The sequence below is a fragment of the Magallana gigas genome, chromosome 4 (assembly GCF_963853765.1).
Source record: "Magallana gigas chromosome 4, xbMagGiga1.1, whole genome shotgun sequence".
In the NCBI taxonomy this organism is placed as follows: domain Eukaryota; kingdom Metazoa; phylum Mollusca; class Bivalvia; order Ostreida; family Ostreidae; genus Magallana; species Magallana gigas.
In genome coordinates, this window is record NC_088856.1 from 11,755,468 (window position 1) to 11,771,167 (window position 15,700).

The 15,700-nt window shown below is 34.4% G+C and overlaps 2 protein-coding genes across 2 annotated transcripts in view; one reads left to right on the plus strand and one right to left on the minus strand.

Annotated features, from left to right (window-relative positions):
* Positions 1-2,834: 2,834 nt before the first annotated feature.
* Positions 2,835-9,075, minus strand: LOC105320543 (tRNA methyltransferase 10 homolog C). The gene is made up of 6 exons (XM_066081307.1): positions 8,882-9,075; positions 8,095-8,164; positions 7,011-7,212; positions 6,720-6,796; positions 4,055-4,657; positions 2,835-3,178 (listed from the first exon to the last, which is right to left on the minus strand). Exons 2-6 carry the CDS (start codon positions 8,118-8,120, stop codon positions 3,025-3,027), a joined length of 1,062 nt encoding a protein of 353 aa, XP_065937379.1. The 5' UTR covers positions 8,121-8,164; positions 8,882-9,075; the 3' UTR covers positions 2,835-3,024.
* A 2,265-nt stretch (positions 9,076-11,340) lies between these two features.
* Positions 11,341-15,700, plus strand: part of LOC136274762 (scavenger receptor class F member 2-like) — a 31,228-nt gene continuing 26,868 nt past the window's right edge. The window contains exon 1 of the mRNA XM_066082364.1: positions 11,341-11,633. Coding sequence (XP_065938436.1) covers positions 11,341-11,633 — 293 coding nt within the window. The remainder of the gene's footprint in view (positions 11,634-15,700) is intronic.

Sequence of the window (15,700 nt, forward strand, 5' to 3'; positions counted from 1 at the left end):
GATAAAAGTTTTCTGCTCCAATTAGGAATTATATGCATTACCATTTATTCACTTGATTGTTAAATTTATTTATTATAAAAAATCATCTGTTTTTTTCTTTCTTTGATTTTCATTCTGCAATGTTGTCACCTTCATATCCCGCATGAATTACCAAAGAAAGCATCTTATTGTTTCAAATATGAGGGTTGTGTTCGATATGTAATGTGTATTGGGCGATATCCCAAGAGCATTCAACTCAAATTATAGTGAAATGAACATTACATGACTTTTTTAAAGCACTCTCAGCAGTTTCAAAGACATATTTATTTTAACTTCTCGGTAAATACATTTCAGAAAGGCGTCACGATACGCTGATTTAATGTAGGTAGACTGATGCACTGACAGATGGCTGAGCCAGGTCCCATTGACGACAGATACAAGAACTTTTAAGTTTTGGAAAAAAGAAAAAGTTGCGTGGGGCTAGATCAAAGACAGTAACATTCTCCGACTTGAAAAAAAACCTGCTTCTCAAGATCAGGAGCCCGTTTCGCTAAAAGGCCTAACCTACGACAGGAATTTAAATAATCATCGGAACGTACACCAATATTTAGTTCGGAGTATAAGTCGTATAACGGCCGCCACTTTATATTAACAATGCTAAAGTTCCGTAAATAAAACGCATCACCGAAACCTTCCTTACACATTACACCCATAGGCGTCGGAACCGGGGGGGGGGGGGCTTTTTTTGCGCAAATGTAGACCTAACCATTAGGCAGATAGCATCATAGGTCATAGAGGGTTAAGCCCCCCCCCCCCCCCCCCCCCAGTTTTTATCGCCTTAAATATGATTGTTCCTAAATTAACCTGCAGGAGTAATAGGCCTATCCCCCCCCCCCCCAATCAGATTAGGAATTTCATGATTTTGGGATAAAAAATTAGGTAGGTCAATTTATGTTTTGGAACTATAGGATAACCCCCCCCCCCCCTTCCCACGGATAAGGATTTTCATGATTTTGAGGGGGGAAATTTTGGTAGGTAATTATTTTTTGGATGTATAGGCTCCCCGCCCCCCCCCCTCCCCCCACCACGGATTAGGATTTTCATGATTTTGGGAAATAGGTTTTTTTCGCAATATTTCTGAGGATTAGTCTAGCCCCCCCCCCCCCCCTTTCAATTTGCTTCCGACGCCAGTGACACCCATAGGTAAAAGTGTACAACGTGTACAGTGTCATTGCAAAATTCCATGTACACTCTACACCAATGTTATAATTGTTCAAAGTCAGAAAACAACAAAACGTCAGAGTAATGTGGCGGCCGCTATCGGCCACCGTAAAGAGGCGTACGATGGCCGTTAATACTACATGTAGCATTGGACTAAGCTGATGTGGTATGGGACGTCTGTCGATATGAATTTTAATAAAAGTACAGTCATTAAAATCTCAAAATACTTTCACCGGTTTTAAAAAATATTTTTGAAAGGTAAAAAGCGTGATTTGAACTCATGACTTACAGATTCGCAGTTAACGCTCTAAACCATTACGCTACGTTGTTTGACAACAAAGAAGATTGGGGGATAAGATAGCGCAAATGCTCATTCGGTTTAGTCGTGAAATACAATTTTGAATTTATTTTTTTTCCCAAATAAATCTAATCTAATATTATTATATATAATACAAGTTTTCAAAAGCAGAGTTTCTAACAATATTCAGTTTTTATCATATTTAACAAACGATAAGGAAAAGATATTGCCTCAAAATTTGGTGGTATCGAACCCATAACATAAAAACCCTAGATATATAAGGTTAGCTCATGTCAGGTGCTCTAACCACTGATCCACGCAACAAAGTATGCTGTTTAAATATTATGTGTGACTTAAGCCACGAATGAATGAACTTGTATTATTTTTAATAACGTTCAATTATTCTCCGCGTTTTTGTTGATTGAAATCGATTTGTTTTCCATTAGATCTAATTTAGACTATGAGAAAAATATGGAGCTCAGACCCACTTTATAAAAGAAAATGCTTTGAAGTTCTAAAAAATGACACTATTTGCAGGTTTTGATACGTATACGCCTGTTTTGAACAAATTTATAGGTAAAAAATAAATGATATGTTCAATATGTATTGCTTTAAATGATTTTTAAAAAATGTCAGATTTATTGATATTCTAATTTTTTAGTAGCTTGTTCGACCGTGTAGCATTTTACACGCCTTATCCTCCCATCTTCTTTGGAAAAGTTTTACTTGATTTTATTGTTTATTTCGATAGGAGGTACGCCCAACATGGAGGTGTCCAGACTTATGTGTCCTGCACATGCATATACAAATAAGAGAGAGAGAGAGAGAGAGAGAGAGAGAGAGAGAGAGAGAGAGAGAGAGAGAGATGCAAAGTATTTTTGTTTTAATTTGATATGTTAAATGTACATTAGATACATATATATGTTCACCACAAACATCGTTGTTTAAAAAAATTAATCCTGTTTATTGACAAAACAACACAACAGAACTTTCTGTAAAATGTTTTATAAATGAGTGTTTATTATTTCAGTTTTGATTTACGCCATAAAGGCGTAAGTTACGCCAGGCGTACACTGTTTAGTGAGACAGCTCCAGGTGTAATGTGATGAAGCATTAATCCATGATAAAGTAGACAAACATGCCTAAATCCCGACACAGGGCATTTAATATTTCTTAAGCTTATTAAGTATAATGACATCTCGTTATAAATGCTGACATGTCACACTAAGAGTATCATCATCACCAAAATAGTGCAAAGCATTATCGCGATGTGCTAAAATACACGTTACTTTTTGAGCTATCCTCGTATCATTCATATAGAAGAGTTTAATAAACACAGGTATAAACAATGAATTCTCTTATTTATTCATTTCAATGGAAAATAAAAACATAATAGAGCTTCCTCTTGCAACATCTTGCAGTATCAATTCGTTAAAACAAATTTGTTGTCATATACATGTACGATTCAATACATGTAATTTACATTATATTAACATAACACTTAACAAATACTAAAATAATTATCATCACAATATCTTAGAAATGTTTTTCCCTTTAGCTGCTGGACCACTGATGATTCTTTTTGGCAAAGCCTTTCTTGCTATTTCCAAGTCCCTTGTAAATCGCAATGCTGCGACATATTGAATAATATGGTTAATGGGCAACCGAGGCACTGTTAATCTGAAAAACAAGAAATGGAAATCATAAAGACACATAACAAATATTCTGTAATAATTTATTCCTTATCCTCAAGACAAATGGAATCATTCCCACCTATGTAAACTAAATTAAATTTCAATAGTACATTATATTTTCACCCCTTATAATTTTTTAACCCAAGTCATGGATGTAACTTTAGGGCCTGATTTAAATTGCTTCAATTGTCCACAACAATATGAAAGTACCCCTCATCTGTAAAACAACTTTTATTCGCCAGCAAGAAATTTTCACAGGGTTCACGAGAGCTATGTTGTCGCAAATATTTCTCACCACAAATATTTCTATTTTTTTATATAAATTCTATTTTCCAGATGATATATACATGTACATTGAGAACAAAAATTATTCACAACAAAGCAATTTATTTTTGGTAGATTGCTAAATCAAGTCATCGTGAATAAAAGTAAGTTAACAATTTTTAATCTGAGCCATATTTAAATTCACAGAATGCACCAATCAACATGATCAAGGCATGTTCATTGTGAATGGATTTCGAAGATTTTTCTAATGACTTACAGGTATAAAGAAATAAAACTGTTTAGACTAATATATGAGCATGTCCTACTTTTAAAGTCGGCCTTTTGCATGTGTCAAAATATGTTGGAAATGTAGTACTGGTACATGTAGAGGTGTTTATAAACACTTTTTGGGAATTTTGCATAAACGTTACAGGTAATGTTAATTGTGAATAAAAACACAATAATTACAAAAGTTTTACATGTAACTTCATACCAAAGGCTGCATTAAAATAATATGCTGCATATCATTTAAGACACACACACTTGAACTCAGACTTGGCCTTGTGAAAACTGGATAGAACCAAACCATTTCACTCACTTGTCAATTAAATCTATGGGAAGTCTCCGTACTTTAATCTTTTCTTTGTAAGCTTTATGAAGCGCTAGCTTGTCTTTTGTTGTTTTGTGTATCAGGCCCGCAATGACTGGGATTCCCTCCGCTGGATGATAATATTGCTCGGCATCTGGCGACAGGTACACTAGGTCTCTCTTTGGAAACAGGTCCAGGTAACTCTTCTCTGTAAGAGTCACGGGAAGTTTACTCATGCTGCAATCTTCCGTCAACAACCTTCGCATAGTCTTCAAGATCTCATTCTCTTCCACTGAGGGTTTCACGTTACAAAATATTACATTAAATGTCGGCGTGTGGTTAAGCGCTGATCTATTGATGTCACCGATTGATAAGAATAAATGTCTGGCCACGTCGATGATTTCATTATAATACAACATGTCGGCGTAACCCAGGTCCACCAGAATGGGGTCTTCCAGCATCGTAGCCCGAGCCACACGATTTTGAATGATTTTCTTTTCTGACATCCAGAAAAGTTCTTGAAAGAAATTGGTTGTGTTGTATTGTGGTTCTGTTTGAGGCTGCCTCTTTTGCTTCTTGATCTCCTGAATGTCTTTCTTTACTTGAAGTAACCTGCAAATTCATGATATTTTGCTCTGAGTAGAAAATACATTGTATTCTATTGAAATTTTAATATAAAATCTTTCATCTGCATATATTTACATCTGCAGAGTATGATTCTCTCCATTTCTTAAGGAAACTTATTGTAATTCATAGCTCTATATTTACATTCAGTGTACAGTTCTTGTTATGTTTTCACTGGAAATCTGCGACGTTTAATTTCCTGTGAATACACTCACACTATTCATGTGCCATCAGCACAAAAATATAAACATCATTACACATTTTGAGTATATTGATTATTGTAAGATTTAATGAAAGGTTCAAACTTACACAACAAAACTGATATGTACTTATGAAAAATAATCACTTCACCATTTTTACTTGTTAATAGAGAGATTTTCTCTACAAAATTTCTGGCACTACATTTTTAGTGGATGAAGTGAACTAAATAACATGTTAATTCGGCTGTTCCATATCCCTGACTAAGAGAGTATATAAGTAACGCTTGGTATTCAATTTGTCTGCACAGCCTTGGTGTGTTACTTAACTGGGCATTGAATCATTATTTTTTTGAAAGATGTGGTCTCATAACTGCAATGGATACATATGCATGCATATAAATTAAACAAGTTGCTGTCCTTTAAAAAAGGACTGCAATACGTGGACCATTTGCATGTGTTTCCAACGAAAACGTGAAAGCCTTAAGATTTTCAAAGATTCCACCGATTCAAGCCCCCTGCTTTTAACTACAAAATTTGTACGTTGTATTACGTATATGTATAGCCCTGACTTTTTATCTCGGAATTTAATGGGTTCATACTTCTAAAATAATTATGATCTATATTAATGATTAATATAGTATCAGAAATTCGGCGAATTCTACTATTTGCGCACACATTACACTATCTTGTTTACTATGCAGTGACAGCTTTGTGTAAATTATATACAGTCACATAACTATTCAGTCATACTTAAATGCTTAAAAACTTTGAATCGGCATGTACTCTAGCCTCGCCTACTAAAAAAGTAAAGTTGAGCTACATATGTATTCGGAAAACAACAAAACGTTGCAAATTATATATGCTATTTAATGCAAGTTGTAGTTTCGGCATAACATTAACTTATTTCATAATACTGACGGTTTATATCATCCCGATCATTTCTTTAAAATGAATAGTTTGTTTCTGTACTGTTTACCGACAACTTTACAATTACAGCGCCTTTACACTTATTAATTATGTGCATATGGCATGGAATCCCGATCCCGATTCAGATGAAAGTGTGCTAGCCTGGTTCCCTGAGCTACCCATTACGCACAGGAACCAGGCTAGCTCATGCGCAGGCTAAATTTTCCCCATAGCATCCGGTTTAACCTCGCTTATATATTTTCTGCGTGGACCTCAGGGTCCACGCAATAACACTCACTAGTGAGTTATGAAAATTTGCACATTGCATCAATGAAATATTTATCGGTGTTAGTATATAATATCAGGTCGTGATCCGCTTTGAAGTTGCAAGGTGAGTAAGTCATGATCTTCGAGAAATACTAAAGGAAGATTGTATTCATACACACCAGATTTGGTGATTTGGTCTTCTGTGTTGCAGTTATGAGACCACATCTTTAAAAAATTCATGATTCAATGCTTAAATGTAATTTTGCATCAATCAGAGCCTCTTAATAGTTTTTTCCAAACAAATATATGACTAACAAAAACATACAAACCATATTTTAAAAAAAGTAGTACATGAACAAGTACATTGTCAATACATTGTACTATATTTCTGCAAAAAAAAATTTCAATGGGAAATCTAAAGCTCATATTGTTTTGTACTAATTAACTTGAAGTAAAGCCTTTGAACAAATGAAGCTTTGTACAAAATCTTGTTGAAATTTGAAATTGGTACTGTGGTTGTAGAAAATAAGATAAAGGGTTATAACTAAGAGACAATACCATGTAATGCTGACTGCAAAATTAAGACTTTAAGAAATTTTTATTACAAAACTAATTCTTGAGCTTTCAGCGGAAGAAAGCCAATACAGCAATTTTTTTTTGTCCTCCTTTTAACTAACCTTAAATGCTTTTCTCTCCCTTTTCTTGAGTCATAATTCATATGAATTAACCATTCTTGATCTGTCAGTTCTGGCATCTAAAAGTTAGAAAAACCTGATTAAAAATTTCGTCTTTAACATCATATTATTGAAAGTTATTCTCATTTCCGAGCTGTCTTGCAAACATTTTAATATAGGAAACATGAGTTTGCGATTATGTCAATACATGTATCACATATCAGTTAATATTTTCATGTTGAAACAAAGGAACTTGAACTTTCAGCTCAGGTGAGCTAAAATTATTGGACTTACGTTTGCAATATTGCTTTTGCAGAGTTTGACATACTCTGCTTGTATCATCACCAGGTGGGCTTTCTCTTCAGGGCTGGCATATTTACAAAAGTCATCCATACTCTTAATCTTTTCACTGGGATAGTAGATACCTCTTCTTTCCACAGACAGTCTTGAGGTTGAAGAAAACTTTCTATTTGTTCTCCTGTCAATCCTCAATGACCTACAAAGATAAAGTTATGACCATTATGTAAAGGAGAATTAAAAAAATTAAACAATTGTAAACTCTTTGCACTCGAATGTAATTATGGCAGTATAGCCCTCAAATATCTTGAAAAGAGAAAAATTTCAGTGAATTAATGACTAATTCATTTTTAATAAGTTGTGGAGCTACATGGGTTATAGAAAACATTTTTATCTGTATTGCCCATAGCCTTTATATACTAGTGCGTATAATTAAATTTTATGGTAAAATTTTAAGGCCTATAAAAAACTTATGTGTTTATAGGGTAACACTGATGAAAAAATTAGGTTTGGTAGGTAGCTAGGGATTTTTTTTATCATTATATTTTTTCTGCGTGAATCCTAAGAATGTTTGTTTGAGTCATATTTAAAAACGGGTTTTTAATAGAAATAATACAAAAATCACAATCGGATAAAAACAGACCTCTAAAAATGGTAGGATCAGGGCATTTTTGAAGGATAGGTCGGGTTACCCTAAACACACAACATTTTTTTTAGGCCTAATTAATATGTGTCACATTATCTTAACCTTCTAATGATGGCCAAATATGTAAAATCCTTTCCCTGGTTGATTAAAAAGATATTTAATATTTCATAGCTCATTACCTACAGACCAATATTAATAGAACCTAGTAAGAGATTGACTTTTGAATTTTGTATATATCCAGCACATGTATCTCTTGATCGAGGCCTGGTAAACAATTCATCAATTTTAAATTGATTTGATGCATGGAAGTGATAGTTACAATACAGCATACTGACCAGAAGTTCATGGTCCTATAGCTCTAGCTTTGAAAAGCTGTTTTTAAAATTTTTCATTCAAAAGTCAACTGTAACTTGTCATTTTAAAAATGTTACTGACCTTGCCATTGCTCTAAAGGACCACATCTTTCTCTAAGAGGAAGTCTCTATAACATTACATCTGCATCAACCTATATATAGAGATAAATTCTTTGATAAGCTGTAGAATTAAATCAATGCATTCCACTCCAAAAGCATATTGTGATTTGACATTTGTTGCTGGTTTAAGTGAAATATGCACAGATATTGTAGTCTTAGCTCAAATCTTGTTGATTTCGAGGAGCCATGGCTGAGTGGCCAGTAACGATTAGTAGACAGGCTTACATTACATTGCTGTTTGTAGCCACAACTACCCAAAGTCGAAGCTCCTGATAAAATGGTCCAATAATGGACCAGACCACAATTCCTGAATCACTAATCAGTGCTCTAAAATTTTACATAACTGCGCTGTCTGGCATTGTACACATGTAATTGGAACCCATATGACTGTCATAGTACTTTCTTTCCCTTTCATCAACAACTTAGACCCAAACATTTGATTTATAAGCTACTAAATTTAGTATGTGAATTTTCTAAAGACTCAGTAAAAGTTTACCACAGTGTCTCTGCAAAGCATAGAGGTATAATAGCTGCAAAACTATAGTCGGTTTCCACTTGAAATAACAGTTGAAATATCTATGTTGTTATATATAAATAAAATAATTAATTCGATAGTGCAGATACATAAATAACATAAAAAAAATATCGCCTCTAACCCCAACTCTTATTCTATGACATCTCCCTCGGACATATCATAACATATACGAAAAAAGTCAGAGAAAATTCGAATTACTGCAAGTGTTACATACATGTAACTACCGGTGTTCATGGAATCGACAATCATATGAGCAGTTACAACGCCCATTTGCTTAACAAGAAATCTGTAACATCCAGACTTAATTATCGAATCCACTGTCAGTTTGATCAATCAATGTTTGAGGACTGTTGAAGTGAGACTGTTGTCATTTCACCTCACGTGTACCATAGCGAGAAAATTCGAGCTAAAAGACGCGAGGACTATCGAATTCCTTACCCCTATTTGACACATAGGTCAAGAGGATCCCGAATGGATCGATCTTAAAGAGGCCCATAAACCACATCGCTCACCTTAACAACAACAACAGACCTGATATAATCAGCATTATGGATTCATGTACAAAATATCTAGGAAATATAAATACATTGTATATAGTTTTCCCTTGGACTGAAATGTCACGCTTTCATTGGTTTAAACATGGCGCGTGATTGCCTAATATGCCTACGTTATATAATTATATAGTTCGGTATATGGTATCTGCATGCATGTGGCGTACTTTTTCATGCGAATAAATATTTGATTGATTGATTTATATAAATATGTTATATAAAGATATATCTTCACAATAAATTACGCAGTTTGTATCAATCGGGTTGTATGCAAAATAATAGCTAGCTGAATGAAATATGATGTAGAGAGGTTAAAAGATGGCAACACCATAGAGAGCTTCAAGCTTTTATTGCAAAACAGATATCAAATTCTGCAGGACCATCATACAGAAGATTATACAGTTGAAAGTAGCTGGATAGATATTAAAGAACTGATTTATACAGTGTGTGAAGAGGGAATCGGCAGAAAAAAGAAAAAAAACAAACCATGGATTTCTCAGAAAACACTAGAGAAAATAGAGGAAATGCGGAAAATCCATGAGCAGTGTTTAAATGCAAAGACAAGATCAAGAAAAGCAAAGTACGAGACCGACTATAAAACAAAACATCGAGAGGTGAAAAGAAGTGTAAAAGATGATAAAAGACGCTATTATGAAGACTTGGCAATCAGAGCAGAAGCAGCATCAGAACAAAGAAACATAAAGGAAGTTTATGATATTACAAGACAACTATCAGGAAAATCATAAAAATCGGAAAAACCTGTAAAAGATAAAAATGGGAACACCCTAAGTACAATGGAAGAACAAAGACAGAGATGGGCAGAACATTTTAGGGAACTACTTAACAGTCCAGCACCAGACACAATGTCAGAAATTCAACCTGCAGCACACCACCTTGCTATAGACTGTTCTATTCCATCAATAAATGAAATTATTAAGGCCATTAAGATGTTGAAAAACGGAAAATCTCCAGGTCCAGACTTGATACCAGCGGAGGCATTAAAAGCAGACCCACAAATAACAGCTAGAATTCTGCTACCTTACTAAAATATGGGAGACAGACGAACTGCCACAAGACTGGAAAAAAGGATATATTATTAAACTTCCAAAAAAAGGGGATTTGAGCCAGTGCAAAAACTACCGAGGCATTATGTTACTCTCTGTACCAGGAAAGATCTTAAACAGAATAATCCTAGATCGAATTAAAACAACAGTGGACAAGAACCTACGAGACCAACAAGCAGGGTTCAGAAGAGAAAGGTCATGCATTGACCAAATAGCCACATTGCGCATGATAATAGAACAGTCAATTGAATGGAACAGCTCCCTCTATGTCAACTTTATCGACTTTGAAAAAGCATTTGACAGTCTAGATAGAGAAATTTTATGGAAACTACTTGACCACTATGGCATACCAACCAAATTTATAACTTTAATAAAAAATATGTATAGTGGCATGAAATGCCAGGTCATACATGGAGGAGATACAAGTGCAGAATTTGAAATCAAAACAGGTGTACGACAAGGTTGCTTGCTCTCCCCCTTTTTGTTCATTTTAGCCATTGACTGGATTATGAGAGAAACAACAGCAGGGAAAAGAAATGGAATCCAGTGGAACCTTATGAACCAACTTGAAGACCTAGATTTTGCCGATGACTTGGCTCTTTTATCCCATACGTACGTTCAAATGCAAGAGAAAACATCAATCTTAGTCAATAATGCATCAAAGACTGGGCTCCGAATCAACAAGGAAAAAACAAAGCTAATGAGAATAAACACAAACAACATCAACAGCATAGAAATTGATAACACTCAATTGGAAAATGTTACAACATTTACATATCTAGGAAGTGTTGTTAACCATAGTGGAGGAACAGAGGAAGATGTAAAATCACGCCTAGCAAAGGCATATACTGCATTTGGTATGCTAAGAAAAGTATGGAAGTCCAAGTACATAACAATCAAGACCAAACTCAGGATATTTAATAGCAACGTAAAATCGGTGCTACTTTACGGGTCGGAAACATGGAGCCTCACAATGGCGAACAGGAAAAAACTCCAATCCTTTGTAAACAGATGTCTGAGAAACATCCTTCAGATATGGTGGCCGAACAAAATAACTAATGAAGACCTTTGGAGAAAGAACTAACCAAATCCCTATTCCACAAGAAATCAAAAAGAGAAAATGGAAATGGATTGGTCATACACTAAGGAAAAGCAGATCTAACATCACCTGTCAAGCCCTCCAATGGACACCACAAGGGAAGAGGAAAAGGGAAAGGCCAAGACTAACGTGGAGAAGAGTCCTTGAAAAAGAAATGGCCGAAAAAGGACACAACTGGAACACCATCCACCAACTAGCAAAGGACAGAGAGAAGTGGAGAAGAATTGTCTGTGGCCTATGCTCCACAAGGGAGTGAGAAAGGCTTAAGTAAGTAAGTAATCAATCGGGTTAAAAAGGTATAGAAATTAATAAATAATTTTTATAATTATTTAGAGAAATTTTTGAATAAAGATTAAATAAACACCCTCAATTCATGCATCCCTCAGAGAGAGGGGCTATTCACTCATTTTACCGTGTCGTTGATGCTAAAATAGTGTTTTATCTTTATTACACACAATTAGTAATTATATTAGTCGTTCTACATTAATGAATAACAGAATAATAATGCTTTAGGTATCATCTGATATAAGAATTATATAATTTTAGACATGAAAAACGTGATTCTAATTTGTAAACAAACTGTTCTTCCATCATGTTTTCAATACTATAGTATAGGTTTTCCCACACTCATGCGCAGTGGCGTTACAAATGGCCGATCACATTCATATTCATCAGACGTGTAGCAAAGTTTGGAGACAAAAAACTAAAGAAAGAACATGTTTTACGGGCCTAGAGTTTGTGAAACGTCTAATTATAATAAGCATGATGTATATTTTTACTAAAACTCATGTCAAAAATTTTACTACAAATACGCCATTTATACCTTTAATATTAGGCAATAATATGGCCCTCATTGGCCGACGCTTCGCCTACTCATCTCGACATTTCTTATATTAAAATACAGAAACCGCATGCCGTAAGTTCTTAAAGTATTTTGAGTAGATCTAGTTGCCCTTTGAAATTTTTTAGAATTAGAGTAATTGCCCTTTGAATATTGATGTCACATTGGTGTGTCTGGGGCAGAACAAAATGGCAGCGTCGAAAGATTAATCAACCCAATATATTTCTGTAGTCAGCCAGTAACAAACCTAATAAGTAATAATAGATCCTTTATAAAAAGATTTTCCACACCCCCCCCCCTCCCCCCCGTATATATCTATGTAAGGCCACCAAGAATTCTCCAGAGGCCAGAGTCTATGAACAATTTTCAGAATCAAATTGTCAAAATGCTTGCATATAAGTAAAACCACATATTAAAACATTTGAGGTTTTGTGAATAATTTTGTAATCGTATAGTGGTTATTAGTTTTATTTTTACCAAAAATTCAATGATTATTTCTTACGTCTCTAGTCACCAAAGTAATCTTTTAATAAAGTCAGTCTCAAACTGTCAGTTTTCTCAGTCTAAATCTAATTCTCCGTAATAATGAAAATATTAACTCTCAGTCATTCTCTGTCAAATTAAATATTTTTGGTATATTTTAAAGTCACAAATACCTTTATTCTAAATTCCAAGTAACCACTTTACGATTACAAAATTATTTACAAAACCTCAAATGTTTTAATATTAAATTTTGACAATTTGATTTTTGAAAATTGTTTATAAACTTTGCATTCGGCCCCTGTAGAATTCCTTGGCCTCACAAAGGTTGATATAGATTTAAATAGATATATAAATGATTACAACCAATCAGAATTGTGAGTACGTTTTGCTTATGCTAAAAACATACATGTGCCTGACAGGAAAGCGGGAGACTATAATCAAGGAAAAAATTGTTAAAAATCTACCCGTAGATCTGACCATCGACGATAAAAGTAAGTAATAATAATATGACTGAAAGCTATATACTATATAAAACAATCCTTTTACAATTTAAAATGTTTTCCTTTGTAAAACTAGACCCATCCACCCCCCACCCCCCATGTGGCCCCATTCTACCGTTGAAGATTATGATTTATTTAGAAAAGATTTTGAAAGATTTTTCTCTATCTTCCTATTTAAAACTCGACTGTGGCAGCATCCCATCCATGGAAGTCATGATTTAAACAAACTTGAAACTACACTATCTGAGAATGTTTCCATACAAGTTTTAGCTTTTCAGGCCAATTAGTTTTAAAAAAAACTTGTGGCCTAACCCTACCCTCGGGGATCATGAGTTGAACAAACGTTAATCTACCATACCTGAGGATGCTTCCATATAAGTTTCAGCTTTTCTGGCTGATCGGTCTCTGAGAAGAGGATTTATACATATTTTTCTCTGTATATTCTTATGTAAAAATGCAAGCCCTATTGTGGCACCACCCTACCCCCGGGGATCATGATTTGAACAAACTTGAATCTTCCCTACCTGAAGATGCTTCCACACAAGTTACATATTCTGGCTAAATGGTTTTTGAGAGGAAGACTTTATGAAATTACATCCCAAAAATTCAACAATTTCTATTTATCTCGCATTGAAAGGGGGAATGGTCCATTATTTTAACAAACTTGAATTCCCCTCACCCAGTGGCGCTTTGTGCCAAGTTTGGTTGAAATTGGCCATGTGCACGTGGTTCTGGAGAAGAAGAAAATGTAAAAAAAAAAAAGTTAACAGACGGACGGACGGACGGACAGACTGACGCCGGACAAAAAGTGAGCTAAAAAAGCATGACCGCGACAAAGTATTAAGGTTCCTCGACCTACCAAAATTTTATTTGATGGAACAATAGAGAATCGTTTTTGATAAAAAAAAAAATTATTCACCAAAGCGTCGAAACAAAACATACAATACAAATGTAATCGTATTTGCTTTAAAATAAGCGTTGCGTTTTCTCATCATCATGATTTGATGGAAGTCTTTTTACCACGCGAATAAAGAAAACACTCGCATCACATCATGGTAATGAGAAAATGCAATGCTCATACAGTTAGTTCATGCATGATAGTATTTGATAACGTAGTTACATGTAGATTACATTGTAGTTGAGAGTATGGGTAATCATCCAATAAAATTGCTTCGAGATCATGTAATATCAATCTCAAGACAGGGAGACCATTATAACAATGTGATTATTGAATCATGATCATAATTTGGGGGTAGGACTGCTCATGTCTATTATGGTTGCATATCTCTGCCTCTTGTGTGCAAGTTATTTTTCTATCAAATATGTTGACATGCAAGATAAATATGTTGACATGCAAGATAAATATGTTGACATGGAAGATAATTATGTCAACATGCAACATGACTATGTTGTCATGCAAGAAAATTGCAATCAGATAAGAATTATACAAAATCTCAAAAAATCTCAAATATCGCCCACCTGTGACATCCAAGATGCTAGATGCTTCCTTTGTATGTCGACATGCAACTTATTAATGTTAACATGCAAGATAAATATGCTGACATGCAATTTGTTTATGTCGATGTGCAACTTATTTATGTTGACATGCGAGATAAATATGTTGACACGCAACTTAGTTATGTTAACATGCGAGATAAATATGTTGGCATGCAACTTATAAAGTGTATGTCAACTTAACTAAGTTGCATGTCGACATAAATATGTTGCATGTCGACATAAATATGTTGCATGTCAACATATTTATCTTGCATGTTAACATAACTAAGTTGAATGTCGACATAAAAAAAATTGCATGTTAACATAATTAAGTTGACATCAATAGGTAGCGTATCTTGCATCTTGGATGTCACATGTTGGCGATATTTGAGATTTTTTATTACTCTTATTTGATCGCAGTTTTCTTGCATGTTAACATAGTTATGTTGCATGTTGACAAATTTATCTTGCATGTCAACATCTTTATCTTGCATGTCGACATAATCAATAGAAAAATAACTTGCACACAAGGGGCAGAGATATGCCACCATAGTCTACCACCCCTAACTACAATTACAAATGCAGATATTTGGATGTTTGACAATAAAAGAAATATTTAAAGCTTAGAGTTTTAATTCCTGTATTGTGGATTGCATTTCATGGAACCAATATTCGTAAATTGCTAATTTTAAAAAAGAAAAAAAAGAGGTAAATAGTAACATTTCATGGAATTACTTGTATTATAAATAACAAAAATATTAATACTAGTCTACTACTCATAAATCGTTGCGGGTTTAGATTCATAGATGACGAAAATTAGCATGAACGAAATCTATGAAAATTGAGCATACACGAATCCCAATGTTTCCACAAATGTCAGTCTACATGTGTATCCTACAGCTAGATTCAGAGTGATATGACGCACCATCAGAACTCACGCCCCCGAAAAATTCATTCGATAATTCAATATAACTAAAACTCACTCTTAAATTAATATT

What these genes read in the sequence shown, in the direction of transcription:
- LOC105320543 (XM_066081307.1), bottom strand. Translation starts at nt 8,120, where the DNA reads ATGTGGTCCTTTAGAGCAATGGCAAG. An exon ending in GCAAAAGCAATATTGCAAAC is followed by an intron (nt 6,797 to 7,010) that starts GTAAGTCCAATA and finishes TCTAACTTTTAG; the next exon opens with ATGCCAGAACTGACAGATCA. An exon ending in CCCATAGATTTAATTGACAA is followed by an intron (nt 3,179 to 4,054) that starts GTGAGTGAAATG and finishes CTTGTTTTTCAG; the next exon opens with ATTAACAGTGCCTCGGTTGC.